Consider the following 20,763-nt stretch of genomic DNA (forward strand, 5'->3'; position numbering starts at 1 on the left):
AAAAGGAAGAAGGGTGCCTACCGCAAACCCCCGCCCACCCCCACCGCACCCCCCAGGACTCTGAAGCGACGGGTCCCCCACAGAGGGCACGCGGCAGGGGGGGTCAGATGGGTCAGGGCTCGTAAATGCCAAGAGTGGCACTCCCGCAAGACGGGGATAATTAATTCGAGTAATCTCCATTGATGAAAGAGCAGAAATGGCATTGGGGTTCAACGGCCAGCCACGCCTCTCCTCTCCTCTCTCTCTCTCTATCTCTCTCTCTCTCCATCCTTCTCTCTCTCTCTCTCTCTCTCTCTCTCTCTCCCCTATATTCCCTTCGGCTTTTATGTTTCCTCACTGGGCCGATGCCACCGATTCTTATATGCTCTACGAGGATAAAGGTTATCTTTAGGAATGAATGAGCAGCTTTTAGGGATGGGCAACTGCTTGCTTTGTGTGTAACAGCTACACATTTCTTTTTATTTTCCCCCTATCATACTTAAAGCTGCTATAAGTAATGTTTGTGAATCTTTCGAACTTCGACCCTATCATCCCCAAGGAGTCCTGCCCCTCCCTTTAATGGCAGGGATGCCTACGGTCACCCTCAAGCACATTGGACTTTCTTAATTTAACTTATATGGACCCTTTCAAGAGCATCATAGTTGGCCCCACAAGACTTCCTTTTTAACATTCCATATGTTATCTTAATGCAGAGGAAGTAGATTGGGGCCCAAAATGGAATGTTCAAGCATTGTTTTTGTTTTTATTGTTGAAAGGGTCCATAGTGTATTTAGTATTTAGTTTTGTTAGTTTTCTTATCTGTCTTATCTTCTACTGTCTTTATTGTACAGTGGAGTTTAGTTATATGTTTATACTTATACTTATGTTTACCATTTCTGCTGTAAGTGCATGTTGTGTGTTATGTCTGTATGCTACTGAGACCCTTGAATTTCCCCTTGAGGATCGATCAATAAAGTATCTATCTATCTATCTATCTATCTATCTATCTATCTGTATATCTTTGGAGGCTAGTTTACTGGTTACTGAAGTTGGACTGTGTTGAATTTTTTATTTCCTGAACGCAAAGCTCAGGAGGCTTTTTGGTTCCCTCAGTGTATTTATGTTAAATAATACATGTGAACATGTAAAGGAAGATAGCATAAGTACTTCAAAAATGAATCACTTAGCAACCAGCTTCATTAAAAGCTTGAACTAATTCATTAACTACAGGCATGTAAAAGGGAAAGCATGGCCCTAGCTGTCAAGAGGTGGTAGCGTATTTATACTACAGGTTAATGTGTGTTCTCAAAGGTCACACGTGGTAATGAGGCTAGCTGGTGGAAGCTTCTAGTTGGTACTGTGCATAACGCCAAAGGCCTGATTGATCGCTTTACCAAATCCAACAGCGAACAGAACATCTATGTTAGGGCTGCATCTGCAACTGAAAAAAAAGAGGCAGCTGGAGGAAGGAAAAAAAAAAAAAAAAAGAAAAAACGCACAAAATTAGTAAGCATGATCTTCAAACCAGTGGGCCCCAGTGAGAAAAGGAGAAATTCAGATTACTGCAGGATAGAAATCCTAATCAGCATAATGAGAGAGAGAGAGCTTTATGAATGCACATATTCAAATGGAGCTAATGAAGCTTGAGGGAATGGAGTGAGCGAGGCGTACCAGGGCCGTGGCGTACGCGTCCACAGCCTCTTCTGAACCAGCCGAGGCCGTGCTGTCACCGCCCGCTCCAGCTTGGTCTGTGCTGCCCAGGTCTTCTGACGAGTACACATGCACACGTGTACACACACACACACATACACACACACATACACACACATACACACACACACACACACACACACACAAACAAACACACACACACACACACACACACACACATACATACACACACACACAGACAAACACACACACACACAGACAAACACACACAGACAAACACACACACACACACACACACACACACACACACACACACACACACACACACACACAGAAAAACACACACAGAAAAACACACACACACACACACACACACACACACACACACACACACACACACACACACACACACACAGACATACACAATCACACACACAGATAGACACATACACACACACACACACACATACACACACACACACACACACACACACACAGACAAACACACACACACACACACACACACACACACACAATCACACACACAGATAGACACATACACACACACACACACACACACACACACACACACAAAGACAAACTCACACACAAAATCACACACACAGATAGACACATACATGCAAGCACACACACACACACACGCACACACACACCATTAGTTTACATCACATTTATGCATTCATCCAAGTATCAGTATCATATGCGCATATGAGCTCATATTAGCATACATTTAAAGTCACTAAAGTTATTTAATTAATTAGTTCTTCTATTAGATAGTGACTCAGAATCTTTGCCATCTCACTTTCATGGCACTGTTTCAAATCTTAACATGTAAACAAAACATTAAGATGGAAAAGGCATTGCAAGATCCATCAAATTGTGTCTGGATCACTTGTTAAACACGCATTCTTTCATCAGTCTGGTAAATGCTAGCCTTGGGCAACAGCTGTAAGTGCAGAGACCATTCATTTTTCAGGAGACATGCATTTCTCTTCTTTGATGACTCCTGTTATGAGAAAAAGAATGCACTAACACCAGTTGCCACAGGGTAAATGAATGCATATGATTCCATGCTCAATTCTGTGCTTAGGCACTGACTGACGTCATTCATAAACCAATTAAAAATCAATTACCTCCTCTTTAAAAAGGTCTGTATGTCGGCAGACAGAAACAGTCAACCATCTAGCCCCATCTTGTGTTTCTGAGTTTGGAGTTTGGAGTTGATTGAATTTGTTACCATTTGCTGGTTAATTAGTTTAGGATAGGAGAAACAGATGGGAGTCTCCCTTCTCACTCTCTCTTTCTTCCTCGCCCATGTGCACACACACACACACACACACACACACACACACACACACACGTATACTCTGTACCTTCATTCAGTGGCTGTGGTGTGGGCACCCCCTGAGCCGCTGGCGTGGAGCTTGCAGCCTTCCCCTTGCGTCCCTTCCCTGAGCTGGAACGCTTTGACTTGGACGAACCCTTTCCCCCTGAGCGAGGGGTCTCCGCATCGGCCATAGCGATGCCAGCAAGCAGTAAGCTGCTTACGCTATTCTTCCCACAATGCTGGCCAGCACCGTCTATGGGACAACAGGAAGGTTTAGTCAATGACAGAAAAAAAGGATATTATTGACAGCATGATGTTTCACTTCGGGGCAGTATAGACCCTTTCAAGAGAGTTCCATTATCAGCATCATAGTTGGCCCCACAAGGCTTCCGTTTTAACATTCCATATGTTATCTTAATGCAGAGGAAGTAGATTGGGAACCAAATAGAACGTTCAAGCATTGTTTTTGTTTTTATTGTTGAAATGGTCTATAGTAATCAGTGTTCCGTAATCAGTGACAAAATTTATATACGTGTTCAGTAATCAGTGGCGAGATTTCCTCTAGTGGAACAATGAATAAAAAATGTGCCACTTACAATGCTGATGACACAACTTTGTTCTAGACGTAGCATGGCCAGTAGCAAAAATGTAAATTGGCGAGCTACCAGCACGACATGTGAACAATTTGGGCTTCAAAACGCTACTGCCCAGGGGAACTAGCTAAGAGAACTGGCTATTTGTCACTGTCGCTGGGTGCAATATGTATTCTAAGACTGAAAAAGTTAGTCCAATTTTATATGCTTCTTTAGTCATTAGCGAGCAAAAGCAAATGACACAACAAATCCACCAAAAGAGTGGCCCTTGAAGACCCACACTTATCATGATGAGGAAGAGAGCTGGGGAAATTACAACAGGCCCCTTTCATCCTGGTCACTCTCTTTTCCTGCGGTTTCCATCTCAGTGGAGAACAAGAGTGAGCGGCTCTAATGACCCAAACTGCCCGCCAACTGCACTGCTTCTTCCTTCAAGCCAAAACAAGGAGCCCTCTGCCATTTCCTCACTTTAAACTGCTGCATATGCCTCTACTATTGCCAGAGCACTTACGTACTTTATGGCTTATTGCACTGCACATCTTTTTTTACCTGTGGCTTATTTGTGTACTGTATAAGGCTATTTTCAATGTATATCCCTCTTAATATGTATATTTATTATATGCATGCTTACAGTAAATGAATTATATTCTTGTATTACGTTGACACGAGCACCAAGAGAAATTCCTTGCACTCAGTCAGTAACCTATTTGGCGAACAAAGAATCTGATTCTGATACTAATGCACACTGATGTTACCATGGACCAGAGTCAAATAGCATACAGCAATTGTTTACAGTCTATGGGTAATACCCAGGTGAGGTACTTGGTATAGGTGAGTAAAAGGGCAATTCCACGCAAAACTGTCACATCCATAACGCCAACACAATGCCATGGTATTTAGTTGCCGTTATGGACATGACAGTTTTGCGTGGAATTGCCCAATATCATCCATGCTTTGCCTGGATTTCAAGTCATAACAAAAGTTTCCCTTTTACTCGATACTTGCTTGGTCCACTGGCACAAGCCCTGTAAAGCTATTCATCTGTGGGAAAATGTGGATGTAGAATGTCGTGCCTATCTGCAGTCAGTGGATGAGTCATTAAGACAAACTCCTGCACAGCAGCTCTCCGTCCCACCATCCCCGGGCTTCCCTTAAGGCAGCCGCTTTTTGGCAAAGGTCATCAGAGCAGCAATCAAATAACACAAGGGGCGCCTCATAAATCCCTGCTAATCCCAAAAAAGGCCTCCAAATATAAAGACTTTGAGAGACCACAAACACGTCTGGAGCAGGGAGACCTCCCAGTCCAAATAGCCTAAAGCACACAGAAGCTGAGAGCCAGGGAGAGAAAAGGGGGACTATGCCTCTGTGACCAGATGAAAAAGGAGACGACTGGTTTCTCTAAAGAAGAGCGATGGAAGTTTCTAGATGAAGGGCATATCCTCAGGGAAAAGCCTTAAATACCAAAATGACAGTATATCATATTAAGAAATAATTTCATTATATCATCATGAATAGTAAACCAGCAAACAATCTTTTAGTTATTTTCAAAGCACTAAAAATAAAGTGTCCAAACAATATTTCATTGTCCTTGTGCACAGTTTCTGGCATCATATTAGAATGATTCATTTGTTTAGACTAGCCAACATAAAAGCCTGCTCTTATTCCTGCTCTTACTGAAAATGAAGCCAACGGAAAAAACGACAGCGGCAAATTGTTGAACAAAATGTATGTTTAGTGTGTGCAGTAGATTACTTACTTCCAAAAAACAAGCAGTGTTATACTGCATACACTGGGAGAACAGCCAGATGACTCAATTGAAGGTCTGGAGGCGAAGGCCAGGACGTCAGTCTGTAAGACAGTTAGGGAGGGATGGGGAGGGGGGACGAAGAGTCATTCATAAACTATTTATCTTTTATGAGCTGGTGTTGTCGCCATCCCTAAAGATCACTTGTCAACACTTGCAGTTCCTCTTGCTTTATTGAAGCTTTGATTCAGTTCCTAGGTTGTCATTATTTGAGGATGATGTGTAATAAAAGAGATGGGTTATTGAAGGGGAGGCAGCTGGAGTAAGTAATAAAACATTTACTGAAAAAATAGCCCTGGAACTCTCGAATTCTCCCTGGGTTGAAATGCAGGGGAAACAGTTGACATTGATCAATAACATTAATATGAGCCTCTGAAAGTGCGGTGGAACTTGAGACTGTAGAAATACAGAATAACCCAACAAGACACACCACAGACACAATAGACAATGGACAAGCCTGTGAGATCATGCAAAATAACAGGATTTTCTTTTTAAAGAAAATTACTATTTCTTCCCTGTTATAAAACTGACAGCTAAGCCTAACTACACTCAAACAGTGAGTTTTGACGTTTAGCAGCTAGTGGGTTAACATTATCGTACGCCATACTAGTTAACGTGAATGTAAACTTCCCCCTAAGTTACTAACGTCTCCGTTGACAGGTGTGTTAACGATGGTAAGTAACGTTATGGTAACCTACGTTAGTTAACACCTAATATATTGTCTGTAACCTGCAAATTCCCACTCTTATGTAACGTTAATATAAAGTTAACTGTTACTTGAAATTGACTTACGTTATTAACGTTAGCTAAATTAACCTTGACGTTAGGCTTTCAGCTTCAAGTGTCCTTAACGTGTGTTACCTTTGAAAAGAGAATAAGACTAACCTCACTTTATCTTTACATTTTGACTGTTCCCGTCGATTCCAAATACATTCCCGTTTCAGTCGGCTTTTTCCGACCGAGTTGGTTTAAAAACAGCTGTATTTCAAAAGCCACTGTTTAAGTTTGATAAGGACAGCTAACTAGTTAACGTTAACGTTAGCTTCCTGACAACTTTGCAGTTTGCTACTCCGCGTGTGTATATGTAACCATAGAAACGAAGCACGCGAGAAGAGTGGTTGTGGATGGTGCGGTCGTTTCAGCCCTCGCTCCCTCTCTTTCACACACACACACACACCACCACATACACATACACATACACACACACACAACACTGCCCGTCCAAACAGCAAACTATTTATGGGGGAAGAATGTAATGCATGTCATCAGTAAAAATTGTGGGCACCTCAAGTTTAAACGTGAAGATGATCTCTCTCTGTCGCCCTCAGCAACATTATATCTGTTACCTGTTGGTTGACAGACAAACAACAGACAGAAGGAGATGGAGGGCACGAGCGAGGATCTCACACTGATTAATAAAGAAAATCGTTGGGCTACTTAACGGTCAAAATTCCAATAGGCTACTGGAGCAAGTAGATTCGAAGCGAATTGGTAAGGGTCCTTGCTTAAAACTATACAATTACTATGAAATGTATCTATTTTCCAAATTATTGTTTATTCATATTCCTAATTGTTTAGCTACTTTCTATTGAGTCCTAAAAACATCGGCGAGTTAAAATATTACATAGAGATTTGACTCAGAGAAAAGTCACGTTGCTACTGAGAGTGTTGCACATGAAATAAGATACAAGTGTGTAAATAGGCCTACTTGAGTTCGTTTGAAAATGAAGGCCATGAGGCATTTTTTCTGTGTAGACAGCTAGCTTCTAGTCCACACCTAGGCCTACCAAACCGATCTTTTTCCCCTCCGTCTTCCCTGGAACCATATCAAGAATATTTGCGTCCGGAAACGAATCCATCTCAACACAACACGTTACTTCATATCCCAGGCCTATAGGTGGCACTGTTTCTAATACAGACTTTGACCAGAGAATGTCTAATAAGGGATGTCTAATAAGGGGAGAACCAGAGCCCTTCTAAGGAGAGCCTCCCCACTCTCTATTAATCCCATACAAACCGAATTTGGCTGCAGTTCACCAGAGTTCACCTAGATGGCGATCGCGGGCGAGTCCAAAATACATGGGGTCCTATGGAGCTACATGGCTACATTTGTTGTTTTCACCTATTTAACAACTGAAACCCTCAGATTTTATTTTATTTTTCGCAAAATGGATATGGATTTTCAATCAAAAGTGAAATAATCCGGGAGTCATGTCCTTTCGTTTTCTTACAGGTTGGGTCGTTGTTGCCCATAACACGCTAGCATTGATGCTATGCTATGCTATGATCATGCTAATGAATGACGTCATTGGCACGTTTGAAAGGCTTTTTAGAACAATTAAGTGACTTTAAAAAATATAATACTCAACCAAGTGTATTGTCTTTGCCTCCCCTTTCAAATACAATATTCAAATTACTTGAAAAAAAATTATATCCCGAGAAAAGTGGATTTTGAGGGGTACAGCTCCATAGACCTCCATTCATTCTGGACTCGCCCGTGAGCGCCCCTAGATGCAGTACCACACCGGAAGAGTTCCGAGAGTGAAGGTTCTCTCCTTATTAGACATTCTCTGGGAGAACCTTCACTCTCGGAACTCTTCCGATGTGGTACTGCATCTAGGGGCGCTCACGGGCGAGTCCAGAATGAATGGAGGTCTATGGAGCTGTACCCCTCAAAATCCACTTTTCTCGGGATATATTTTTTTTTCAAGTAACTTGAATATTGTATTCGAAAGGGGAGGCAAAGACAATACACTTGGTTGAGTATTATATTTTTTAAAATAATCTCCTTTACTTTCTTTGGTTGTAGTACGCGAATCGATTCACATTAGTTTTGGCTATCACCGCAAGTGCATAGGCTACTAAACGCTAGGCCTACCCTAGTTCTAGGCTATTCCGTCGCCACATTTATAATATTGCTATAATACCTTCGTTAGTAACAGTTGATACTTTTGCCAGCATCAAATTGCGCATTCGCATAAAGTGCGCATCTAGGCTTAACATGAGTTCTAAGCGTCTTTGTATGCTCATATCTGACTTCACTAGACTATGAATGCATTTATTTATGTTGTAAGACATGTAAAATAAATGAATGACACCGGCACTACGCACAAATTAATTTAATCTTACACCGCACTTCCCTAATAATTTCTGACTAGTTCTCTCGCATCATTGACAGTAGCTAGAATACATCAAGAAAACACAGGGAAAACACTGTTCAGTCCACCAAGTCATGATAAGCTATTGGCGCTGCGCAGCACCAGTTGTGATATTTATCCTACCGAGTGTAATCGTAGGTAATGTCATACATGAAAACTAGTATTGTTTGGCAATACTATAAGTGTCAGTCCAGGGCAGCTGAGGTGTGGCGATGACATCATCAATAGCCTACGCAAGTATGCGGTTTCGCTGTCCAAACGAACTCGCAAGGGCTACGGTTTCAGATGTTTCCACCCTGGGACCAGGTTTCAAAAAAGTGCGGTTTCGGGCAGTGCGTTTACAGGATTCGTTTGGACAATCGGCCAAGACGATGCAAAACCTGTGCGTTTAACCCAAAAAGCGTCTCCGTGTGGACGGGGCTAGTTAGCGAGCTACTTATTCAAATGTAATGTAGCTGCTATGTCTTTCGATCCACTGTACTCCTGTCTCTTCACCCTATCCCCCACTCCCAGCCTTACGGATGGGTGGTTAGGCGCACACAGGCTTTATTCCTAGTGAGAATGTTCCATTATCGAGTTTCATGAGTTGTTCTGCAAAGTTTCAAATAGGAGTCAGACATTGCTTTCTGTCTTGTCTTCATTCTGTAATGACACAAATAGCTTTTTCAGTAGTATAGTAGTCTAACATTGTGGTTCAAATGCATATGCACCTGTAGGATTAGGCTACTTCCAGACATCTGAGTGCCTTCAGAGTCCCAATAAAAAGCTGTCTGCCATCGCTTTTGCAATGTAAGTAACCCACCGCTCTGAACAGCCACAGCCACATTTTCCGAGTGCATTTTCAAGTCCTTTTTTCCCCACCGCATTTGAATTCCTTAGAGTTCAGAAGAGAGCCACCACCGACAAAAGACAGCAGGGGAGTTGAAGTTCATGGCCTGGTTCTGCAATCTTTTATTTAAAAAAGGGAGATTAAACATTAAATCCTCAGTGCGCGCAGCTCTGATAATGTCACTTAGACAGTCAACTCTCACCCCATCTCTCCCTAACACTCCTACAGGAAATATGCCCAGGGCCTGCCATACATGTAGCAAGTACACAAACACATACACACTGATAACCTTAAACACACACACACTCTCTCTCTCTATCCAAGGAGAGTTCACCCTTTGGAATCCTTGTCATGTCCCCCAGGTCTGTCTCTGAATACATTGTTGGACTCAAATTCAATTTAGCCCTCAAGGGCAGATATGGCTCCAGTACACTTACCCCCCCCCCCCCCCACCCCCTCCATTTTAAAACAGGGCACTGTGTTGTATTTGAACACCCACATTGTACAGCAGAAGAGCCAGTTACAAAGGTAGGCCTACGGGAAGACAGGGCACTGAAACAGCTATTCAGTGCAGGAAATCTCATTCAGTTATACAGGAAATGCTTTACATTCAGACAGGCCTTTATTTGCTTCTGACAGTAAAGGTCCTTAGGCAGATGCGTGTTTGAAACAGGCCACAGCGTGGATGCAGTGTGTGTAGGTGTGTTAAATTGTTCCGTATGAGTCGAATAGAGAGTGAGGGCAAGGCAGTGGGGGGCTAATACGCCAGTGACTAGAGACACTGTTCATAGACAAATAGCTTCAGGCCTGTGTGTGTGTGTCTGTGTGTGTGCGCGCGCGTTGTTACGGCCCTAGTGTGTTTCGGCCGTCTGTCTCGTGTTTTGCCTTTGCCCTTGTTTAGGTCCCACCTACTGCTGATTGCCAGAAAGGGAGTTACTAATTGGGGTTGATTGGACAGCCCTTAAAAGACCTAAGATGGCGTTAGTTCAGTGCCTTTGAGCCCGCCAGCATCCACGGTTGTGTGAGAGCCGTGGATGGCTGTGTGTATTGTGTTTATGTTGTGTATTGTCATGAGCTGTTGTCCTTTTTAGATTACTACAGTGGTAGTGTGTGCCGAGTGTGGCAATTACTCCCAGTGGGGAGAGTGGCTACGATGTAGCAAAATACTGGCCTAGTGTGGCCAGGGTGTGCCGGGTTCGGCAAAACTACTCCCAGTGGGGAGGTTAGTGTTTGCATGTTTATGTGTTTGTTTGTTACTATTTGGTTTAGGCCTAGCCGTCTTCATACTTTTGGTGTGATTGTCTGTTTGAACTTTTATTTTGATTTATCAATAAACCGGTCATCTCAATCATTTACTTCCTTGTTTGTGTTTACTGTTCTCCTTTATTTAAGTTAACTAGTTACACACCATATGCCCCTAGGCATTTTAACATCCAGGCGTAACAGCGTGCATATGATGGATATTTTTTTGTCTCATTGTTATGACTTGGCCATGCTATTAAATATTGTTTCTTTGATTAAATCTTGGAACGTCCAGGGTTTCCATACTTGTGTTTCAAGGCCCCCATGCCTGTCCACTGACATCCTCCTGTTCCTCATCAGAGGAGAGAAACACTCAGCCAGCAGTGGAGCCCGTAGTCAGCAGCCCGCCCATGTGATATGAACTGGCATGGATGGTTACCATAAAGACAGCACTGCGTCCCCATGTGGCTCAGTGTCACTCGGTTACTTGTGCGCCCAGGCAGTGAAGCCTGCAGTCCACGGGTCACTCCAGGGCTGTACGCCTGCGTCTCGTCTGATTTATTTGTCAGTTTCAGCGCATATCACTTATCGTTATCATGACCCAATGGGGTGTCACAGAGATTGCTCCTAAGTTAGATTGCTTTGCTTCCTGCAGGCTTAATTGTCTAATTGCTGTGCTTTTTGGGCTTCCTAAAAAATGCCATAATTTGACAAACGCCTGTTGTGTAATTACAAAATCTAGAGGCCTGCGAATGCATTTTTATAAGTCACTACTGCAGTGCTGTGGGTTTGTGTCTTAAAAACAGCAAATGTAATATGGAAAGGTTTTAAACATCAGTTAGAAAGAAAACTGCCGTAACTCCTGAGACTTAGCTTGTTTCTTACCTTCAGGCTTTGTGTTACACGTCCTGTACATTTTGCACTGCAAATTGCAAAGTTTCTTGTTTTTTTTTTCCTCCTCAGAGAAAACATACTTTTCAATTTTATGTCTTTCCCCTCCAGTTGCAACTTGCCTCCAGAAATACTAATGTCATCTTAAAAGTATGTGTTTGACTGAAAAAAGTACTAAGGCATCCTATGGGCTCCAATGTAAAAAGAAAACCCTTTTAATAAGTAATGCCTGGGCTGAAACTCCACTAACTTCTCTCTCTCTCTCTCCCTTTCCTTTTGCCTTTTTAGATTAATGGTGGAGAGTGACTCTTTTTTCACTTCTTCGTTTTATTTCTCAATAATTCATTTTGAGAGGGAAGAAATACCAGTGGGTTACTTGTTCCAGGATCTCAAAGAAGTTTGTGGGGGAAGTTCAAGCTCAGCCAGAGCCTTTACGTGAGATATTGAGCACTTTCAAGGTTCTTTACAGGTTAAGATTTATTGAGATGTCGGTGTGCTCTAACCATAAAATTTGCTTTAAAGTGAGAGGCCCAATTATTGTTGACTAAGAACAACAGAAATAGTGGCAGGCATTTGTCAGAGAGCAGGTGCTCCTTTTTGTTATTAAGATAATTTACAATGGACAGTTCATTAAAAATGTTTTAAAACATGTTTCATTTGAGACTAACCCATAGAGGCCATTTGTGCCGGAGGGAATTCACTTCTGCGATGATCATAAACTATATGATACATAAAAAAGATGGCTTAGCTCTAAAGAATATAAATTCTAATGAGGACCCTCTTATACAAGAGCCTGTTGCGCAAGAGACAATGAGTTGTGAAATCATAACATGAAAAGGGGAAGGCTTGTCAATATGCCTTTCTTTAGAGGGGTCTAGCATATCATATAAAACTACTCCTTATCAATGAAAATAAATGCTTTCTTTCATTATGTTACAGTTGTCTATAAACCAAAGCAGACTTCATTGAATATCTCAGGGAAATAATGCACGTTTGCAAAAGGTATTGAGTCAGTTGAAAGCATCAAATTATGTGATAAGTATGTCAGACTGGTGGGAGTGTGCATGTCTGACAAATATTGTGTTATCAAGAAATGAAAGTGCCTACACCCAATTTAGCTTTTGAAAGACTACAGGGGTGTTTTAGGACACAAAAACATTACATGGTACCAAAAGAACCCCCTGAAAGTTGGCAATACTAATCTAAGCCAAGCCTTAGTTCAAAAACACATACCGGTAATTCTTGATTACTGAGATAAACTTCTCTGTGCAGCAACACTTGTATGTGTATAAGAATTGACTGGTTGTACTGACTATTTGTTTCCAAGATCGTTTGTGATGGTCTTCTCCCACGAAACTGAGCATTCATAGTTTCTCATACACTCTATTCTATGACCCCTCGGTCCAGAATGTCATAAAACAAACGGTTATTAAGATGTATGACAGTGTTGGTCCTGAGAAACACATCCATTGTGTGTGTGTGTGTCTTTATGTCTTAGTTTTACTACTTCTTACAATTGCATCACTATCTTGTTTCACACAAGTGACACAACCCATTTATTTTTACAGCCTGACAACAATGCTTTCGGTCTCACTTTGGTCATGTTCTTTAATTGCATACTGCAACCCTAGTATTTCCAAATTAACCATGCATAGCCCATAAAAGAATTCCATCAACACACAATAAAAATGTAATAGTTTATTTTTTATTGACACACTGAGTTATTATCTACCTGAGGTTCAGAACATCACCACCACCGCAGTCATTAAGCCTGATTACTCCTGCTAGACACCTCTGTCCCTATGTGGTCATAAGGTCAACATTCATACAATTGTACACCGACTCAACACTAATACACAACACATTTTACATATCAAGTAGCCGATCAATAAAAACACCTGTTTAAATAGCACCATTTTAAGGATATTAACAATGTGGAAATAAAGAAGGGGAAAAAAGCACATCATTCAGGAGTGACAGGTTGCAGCCCTGTGGGAGTGCGTGTATGAGTGTGTCGGCAGGCCGGGGCTCCGTATCGATCTGTTGTGGCGTTAAAGGATTAAAAGGTTTGCCGTCCGTCTGGGTTGTTGACAGGGGTTCCGAGTCATTAGTGCCATTAGCATTAAGCCTGCCCATCAATAACTATGTGGATGAGCCATCTATTCCCCAGGGGGTTTGGGGAGGGTAGAGGGACTGCGACACTGCCCACAGCCCAGAAGAGTTAATCAGGAGCAGGCATGGCCCTGCCAGCTCTCCCCTGCACTGTAGGATAGGGTACCCATGATTTGACAGCTTGGCAGCAGAGTATTTTTTGATAGGATTGGGGGTGAGAGTCGGGATCAGTGCTTTGATTTCAGCACAATCAGGGGACTAGAACGCAGTTCAAACAGTCACATCAATGTGATGTGACGACGCGGGTGTGTGTGTGTGTGTGTGTGTGTGTTGAGTGAGTCTATGCGTGTGTGTGTGTTCAGGGAGTCTATGCGTGGGTGAGTGTGTATTTGTATGTGTGAGTGTGTGTGAGAGGGAGCCACACATGCTGTTTTGTGTTGCAATGTAATAAAATGAAATTATACCGTTTGACGGTGTCTGTGTGTGTTCCTATCGTTGACCATCACATTGTTCTCATCTTGAGTGGTTGATGGGGCAGTGTGTGTTTTAGATTGAGTGGTTCCATATTCGAGTGGGCATGCAACTCAACCCCACTGCTGCATACGTACTGTACATACTGACCCTACTGGTGTCCCAGCGACTAAGCAGACAGTTGCTGTAGCAAGTTAGGTGTGCCAAGAGTCTGCCTGCGAGCGGCCCAAGGTGTAGATGGCAAGTGAAAGTGCTGGCACTGGCAGTCATCTGTGAGCTGTGAGGGACTGTAATGTTATTGGAAGTAATGGCCGCTTGAATGGGACGCCCAGTCCCAGGGCTCGTGAGCAGCTGGTGAATTAGTGACACACGGTGACTGAGGCTCTTGGCCAAGCTCGTATACGGTTGCAGCGGTTCCTCAGCTCTGCAGTGTATGTGTGTGTGTGTGTGTGTGTGTGTGTGTGTGTGTGAGTGATGTGTGTGTGGTGTGTGCTGCTGTAAGTGGTGGCAGTGCCTAAAGCTCGTCGTGCAGGCTGCGCCCTGCGGCCGTGTCCACGGCGCCGATGAGGAGCAGCGCTCCTGTGGGCTTGTCCGTCACCATGACGATGAAGGAGTGGTCTGCGTAGAAGAGCTTGGGCCTCTCCACCTCCTCATCCTCCTCCTCGTCCTCCCCCTCTTTGTGACCTGAATGGGGGGCCAGCTCCAGGGACGCCCAGTGCATTACACCTCCCAGGTGAAGCTTCCCCTTCGACCCCCCCAGGCCGGAGAAGTCGGCCTTCCCCTGGTCCCAGGCGTCCGCCAAGCCCAGCGATGACAGGGCAGCCTGAGTGTGAGAGAGAGAGAGAGAGAGAGAGAGAGAGAGAGAGCAGTAAGATGCCATTCAGTTAACACAAGGTTCCTAGACATTATGGACACAGCAAAAATGACATTTTTAAAACCCTTTCCAATTGTTTTCACTTCTCATTGGTAAAAGAGGCTTAAACATATTGGGGGAACACTAATATTGTTTTCAATATGTTAAAGGAAATAATTTGAGTGAGTAACACAATTCCTCCATATTTTGGGAGCTGTGTAGGCCAGTGGTGAGAACAGTTTTTTCTACCTCCTAACCCTGCAGCAAAGGATTGTGGGAAACAGCCCTTTCTAGGGCAGGTAAAACCATAACTGCAGAACAATGTGTAAAGAAACAACTGGAAGGAGAGGTGGTGAATCAATACTCTTTGAGCTATTCCTCTGTCTCACACTTAGTTCTCAGAGTGCACATATTCCTCAGCTTTTCCCCTGCTTCTTAAAATGGTGACAGATGCCCTTGTTTTGGAGCTGCGGTACAAACTGGGCGACAGCAGCCACAGTGGCTGGCAGCTACGGAGGGATGTAGTGTGTGTGTGTGTGTGTGTGTGTGTGGGGGGGGGGGGGGGGGGGGGGTAAGAGTCCTGGAGAAGAGGGATGGGGAGCATGAATAATTTAGAAACGATCCCCCTGACCCGCAGCTCCTCCGTTTGTTTTTCTTCTGATATGAATTCGGCAGGGAGATGCCGGCTGACAGGTACTTTATATCTGCACAGATGAGGTCCGGCATAAACAGCACTCTCCTCCTCACCACAGAAAGGTGAGAGAGGGTGGGAAGAAGAGAGAGAGAGGGAAGGAGAGAGATAGGCATACACACACACTACACACACAGCCTATCTTATCACGTTTTATGTTTCTGTACTATCAATATTTCAATGTGTTTCTATATTTCCATGTTTTATGCTTTGGCAACGCTTTTTTTATGTTTAAACGATCATGCATATAAAATGTATTAAATTGAACTGAGAGAGCGTTACGGAGGGAGAGAGAGCAAGAGAGCGTTGAAAGAGTCCAGGGGAGTTCTGAGAGAAAGAGCTAGATAGTGTCAGCAGAAGACTAGACAAGTTTGGACCATGGTAGAAAGCTAGACATTGTCAGCAGAAGACAAGTCTTGGCCATGGTGGGAGAGAGCTAGACAGCATCAGAAGACGAATAGGCCAGTTTTGACCACGATGAGCTAGACAGCATCAGAAAACTACTAGGCCAGTTTTGACCATGGGAGAGAACTAGACAGCATCAGAAGACGAATAGGCCAGTTTTGACCAAGGTGGGAGAGAGCTAGACAGCATCAGAAGTTGACTAGGCCAGTTTTGACCACGGTGGGAGAGAGCTAGACAGCATCAGAAGATGACTAGGCCAGTTTTGACCACGGTGGGAGAGAGCTAGACAGCATCAGAAGACGACTAGGAGCGTTTCCATGAGCTGGAGAGTCGGCCCTCTGTGATGCTGCCAACAAGTTGCCGTTGTCAACCAGCCGCCTTCATTTGACATGATAATGAGTAATGTTATTAGACAGGGCACAGACCTTATCTTCTGTGCTCAATCGCCTGATATACTCCACAGTTAAGCCATTCAGCAGAGAGGCTGCATATAATTTCAAAGGCTTCACTGACAGACACAGCCTAAATATGTCCATACTACTGTACATGCAGTTTGGTAGAGTGGCTGCGTGACCATCCCACTTATCTTTAGGCCAGGTACAGGACAAAGTAAACAAAGGCAAAAAAAAGAGAATGATCGCACACCGGCGTAGTTCGCCAACTTTAATTAAAAAACGGCAACGCTTCGACCAGGCAGTCTTTAATGCCTGCAAGAACACCCTGCCGGGTCGAAGTGTTGCCGTTTTTTTAATTAAAGTTTGACAGTGCTCGGGTGTGCAGACATTCTCTTTTGTTTTATCCAAATATGTCCACACACAATAATGGCCATTAAAATAGTGAAAATAATGTGGTTTCCTCAAATATGCAGTCACCTCAACTGTCAACCTCAGAGAAAGCGAGTGATAAAGAGAGAGAGGGGGGGGGGGGTGTTTACAATGATTGTACATGGAAATGTAGCCCTATATTGTGGCCATATATTGCCCATGTACAACTGACACATGTTTTCTCTTCTACTGTATGTATGATTTTTTTTTCTTCTTCCTGTTTTTCTGTTTCCTTTTTCTTTTATTTGAGTTCTACTGTTGCTGTGACTGGTTTGGCAATACAGTGTATGATTTGCCATGCTAATAAAGCACAATACAGTGTATGATTTGCCATGCTAATAAAGCACAATTGAATTTGAGAGAGAAAAAGAGGGAGTACAGTGAGACAGAGAAAAGGAGTGCGGTCACACCAGGTTGTGGTCAATCTGCACTAACCTGGTAGGACCTTGCATAGTCCTCTGCTTTCCTTTCACAGATGTCCCCACATGCGCGCGCGCGCACACACACACACACACACACACACACACACACACACACACACACGCAGTCCTGCTGCTCTAATGCACTTGTATTGTCCTCATCCATTATTTCTCCCCTCTTCTCCCTCCTTCCTCTCTCTCTACTTCATCACTGTCTTCCTCGGCTGCTGTGCCACCTCGCCAGCATGTTCATCCCTCATCTGCCCTTTCTGCGCTCTGTTTTATCCCTCTCTCTGTACCTCTCTCTCTCTCCCACTCTCTCTCTCTCTTTCTCTTCATCTCTCCGGCACACTCCCTCCATCTCTCACCCTCTTTTTTTTTTCTTTAATCCGCCTGTCAAACTTTGCACTTGTTCTCCAGTCAACAAAACACTTCTTCTTCTCTACACCCCCACCCCCCTGTCCTTCTCACTCTCTGTTGTCATTATATTAAATGTATGTTCTCATTCAGGATTATTTTCGCAGGACTGCAGTGTCGAAACAAACGCACTGGAAACGACAGCTGTCACAACAGCTCAAGACAAGCCAAAATTACCATAGCTAATGAGCACCACGTTAAAAGATGGATGCTACATTCCATTCAGGTTCATGCACATAGGCTGCATAATGTCTGCTCTGTAGTCCCTGTTGCAGGGACATCGGGCTCTGCTGCTCGCTCGTGGCTTGCGCATTGGCTGAGAACGGAGAGCGCACTATGCTCCGGTGTTGTTACCTCATGGCACTATTCAGGCGGGACAGTCGGAGTCGCTGCCAGCGAAATACATTTAGCAACTGCATGCCATTACAACCCAGCTCGTGTAAGATTCAGAGGGCCTGGAAGGAGGCAGAGTCATCTGTTCTGTTTTTAAAGAGAGAGGATGAGAGAGAGAGAGAGAGAGATAGAGAGAGGAAAAAAGTGAGATGGAGAGAGAGGGAGAGGCAGAGATGTGCTGGCTTGAAAGGGAACTTTTTGCAAACTTCTTCAACGTGGGCAGTGTATTCGTGCATCTTTTTTTTTTTTTTTTTTTTGACGCACGCCTCATGAAGATTTCAGCTCTGCCATTTGTGAAAGATTCAGCAGCGGGACGTGCAATGCCACATGGAGTTGCGGCCCTGCTCTGACTTCTCCCCTCCGGCTCTGGCGGGCGGAGGCTCCAGAGTGCTCTGGTCTGCCCGTGCAGGCCTGACCTATAATGGCTTGTCACAGCAGCAGGAACATGGCATCCAGTTTCCCTGCCGCGCTCCCTGTCACTAGCCATTACCCTCACAGGAAACCTGAACAGACTAGTCACCATATTGATTAGGCATCTCTCTCTCTCTCTCTCTCTCTCTCTCTCTCTAATATATATCTTTCTATCTTTATACATATCTCTATAAATATATATATATATATATTTCTCTCTCTATAGTATCTCTCATTTGTTTACTTGTTTTTGAAGATTAAAAAGAAAGAAACACTGCTGAATTTACTCACTGTGAAGGCTTGTGTTGTGAGGAGGTGGGTTCATTTTAAAGTGCAAACAGATTTTAAATACTGATCATGCCCATCGCACTTTGATAAGTGGGAGTGGGGGTTGATGGCAGGCAGGGCATGAGGGAAAGCCATGGGGAAGATACCCATGGTTAAAACTGAGCCCACACACATGCCTCTAAGACCATGTCCAAGTAATAGACCTCTGAAGTTCGCCTACAACAAATCTTTGAGATCTGGTATCTGGCGATTTTTCCAATGGGAAAATAACATGGGGATTTTTAATTATCGCACCTGTTAAACTCTCGCGGGGACGAAAAAGTCTGAAATGCAGCCTTTTTCCTGAACACACTTTTGTCCTCTGCCTTTGAATGGATACTGTGATCTCCGGTAAATGTAGACGGCACACTTTGATTTTTGCTACCGCAGAGCTAACTTGCAATGCAACTTGCAATAGGTAGTTAGCTTCAATTATTCCACTGCTTGGTTGAATTTCCCATTGTCCTACGTAATTTAGAACGACCATTAACCATATGTTATTTGCACACCTATGAAGTAGATCCATTTTTTTTGCCGTATCACACTTGTATATTAATTCGCCGAAAGTTTAAATGAACTGTCACGTTGCATCCAAGCTGTAAAATGCAGACGTTCAGAACATGGCAACATTGTAGCATATGACGGAGGTGGCTTTTAGCTAGATGGATTACAGCAGGCTAAGTAAAATAGCAATGTTTCAAAGCTAAAGTTCATCAGAATCTTGGGATATGCCTGCTTGACAACGGGAGAGATAGAACTAACGACTGGCCTTTGGCCGTAGCAACCATCCATTTAGAACTAGTAACGGCAGTTTGTCCTGCAAGTTGAGAAATTAGTTGATATGTGTCGGAAGAAATTAGTTCTACAAACAAGACAGTTTTAGCGATTAAAACGTTTAAATTGTAACAGGAAATTAACACAACGCAAGTGGCAACAGTGGAATAAGCGGGATAATGGACTCCACGGTGGTCTGTTCACAGAAATTAATGCACTACGAGGTTTAAACGGCCCTCCGCTTCGCGTCTGGGCCGTTTTACAACCTCGACCGTGCATTAACTTCTGTGAACAGACACCCGTGTCGTCCATTATCCCTTACTTAACACCCGGATCTCCTTATATGGGCAAAGATGGCCATTTCGGTTCTTTTTTGTAGGCGAACTTCAGAGGTCTATGTGACGCTACCAGTGATGCAGGCGTGATGGAGCAGTGGCAACCTCACAGACTGACCATCGGTTGACCCGGGTTCGATTCCCGCCGTTGAGAGTCCGTGTGGCTTTAGATAAAAGCACCTGATAAATATCAGTCAACTTCAGCTACAAGTAATGCAGAGTAAGGTTGAAACAGTTGGAGTAAGGTTGAAGTTGGTGAACAGTTTTATTGGTGGACTATCATTGGCATCACCCTCTGAGTCACAGCATAGCACAATGTATCAGGAGTGTTTGATCGACCTAAAATATGAATTTTGACATGAAATGGTCTTGATGAGAGACGGCCTTGTTGGGGATGACAAGAGAATCTTCTCAAGATTTCTTTTCGCAAACTGCATCAAATCCATGCTGCATAGACAATCCTGGCTTTCCGTCTTCCCACTCACAAGCCGACATAAATCTCCTCCGCCATAACACTCTCCTGTACAGGGCTGGCAGCGTGAGGCTGCAGGCCTTCACAAATCTGAGATGAATCATCATCTACAATCTCCTCCACAGCCTCCATTTTAGAGTATGTACAATTTGTTTTTTAGCCTGTTTAAATGGCAGAGAACAGACAGGCCCTGTGGCTTTGATAAGACACAGCACACGGCGAGCTTGCCTCCCATATTAAATGGCTAGCGTGAATGTTTTAATTAATTTCTGGCAAGACTCGAGTCTGCTTAGGAAACCTGTTGAGAGTGCAAAAGAGGAAAGGAGCAGAGGCGGGGGGGGGGG

General features: G+C 43.6%; 1 protein-coding gene across 1 annotated transcript in view; it reads right to left on the reverse strand.

The window, feature by feature from the left end:
* Positions 1-13,247: 13,247 nt before the first annotated feature.
* serpinh2 (serine (or cysteine) peptidase inhibitor, clade H, member 2) overlaps positions 13,248-20,763 on the reverse strand; it is a 36,661-nt gene continuing 29,145 nt past the window's right edge. Inside the window, exon 4 of the mRNA XM_076289635.1 lies at positions 13,248-14,921. Within this exon, the coding sequence (XP_076145750.1) occupies positions 14,613-14,921 (309 nt within the window). The 3' untranslated portion in view covers positions 13,248-14,612. The remainder of the gene's footprint in view (positions 14,922-20,763) is intronic.

The sequence above is a fragment of the Alosa pseudoharengus genome, unplaced genomic scaffold (genome assembly GCF_046254945.1).
Source record: "Alosa pseudoharengus isolate Yale_2024_CS ecotype anadromous, Long Island Sound unplaced genomic scaffold, YU_APseudo_1.1 YU_APseudo_1.1_scf_17, whole genome shotgun sequence".
Classification (NCBI taxonomy): domain Eukaryota; kingdom Metazoa; phylum Chordata; class Actinopteri; order Clupeiformes; family Clupeidae; genus Alosa; species Alosa pseudoharengus.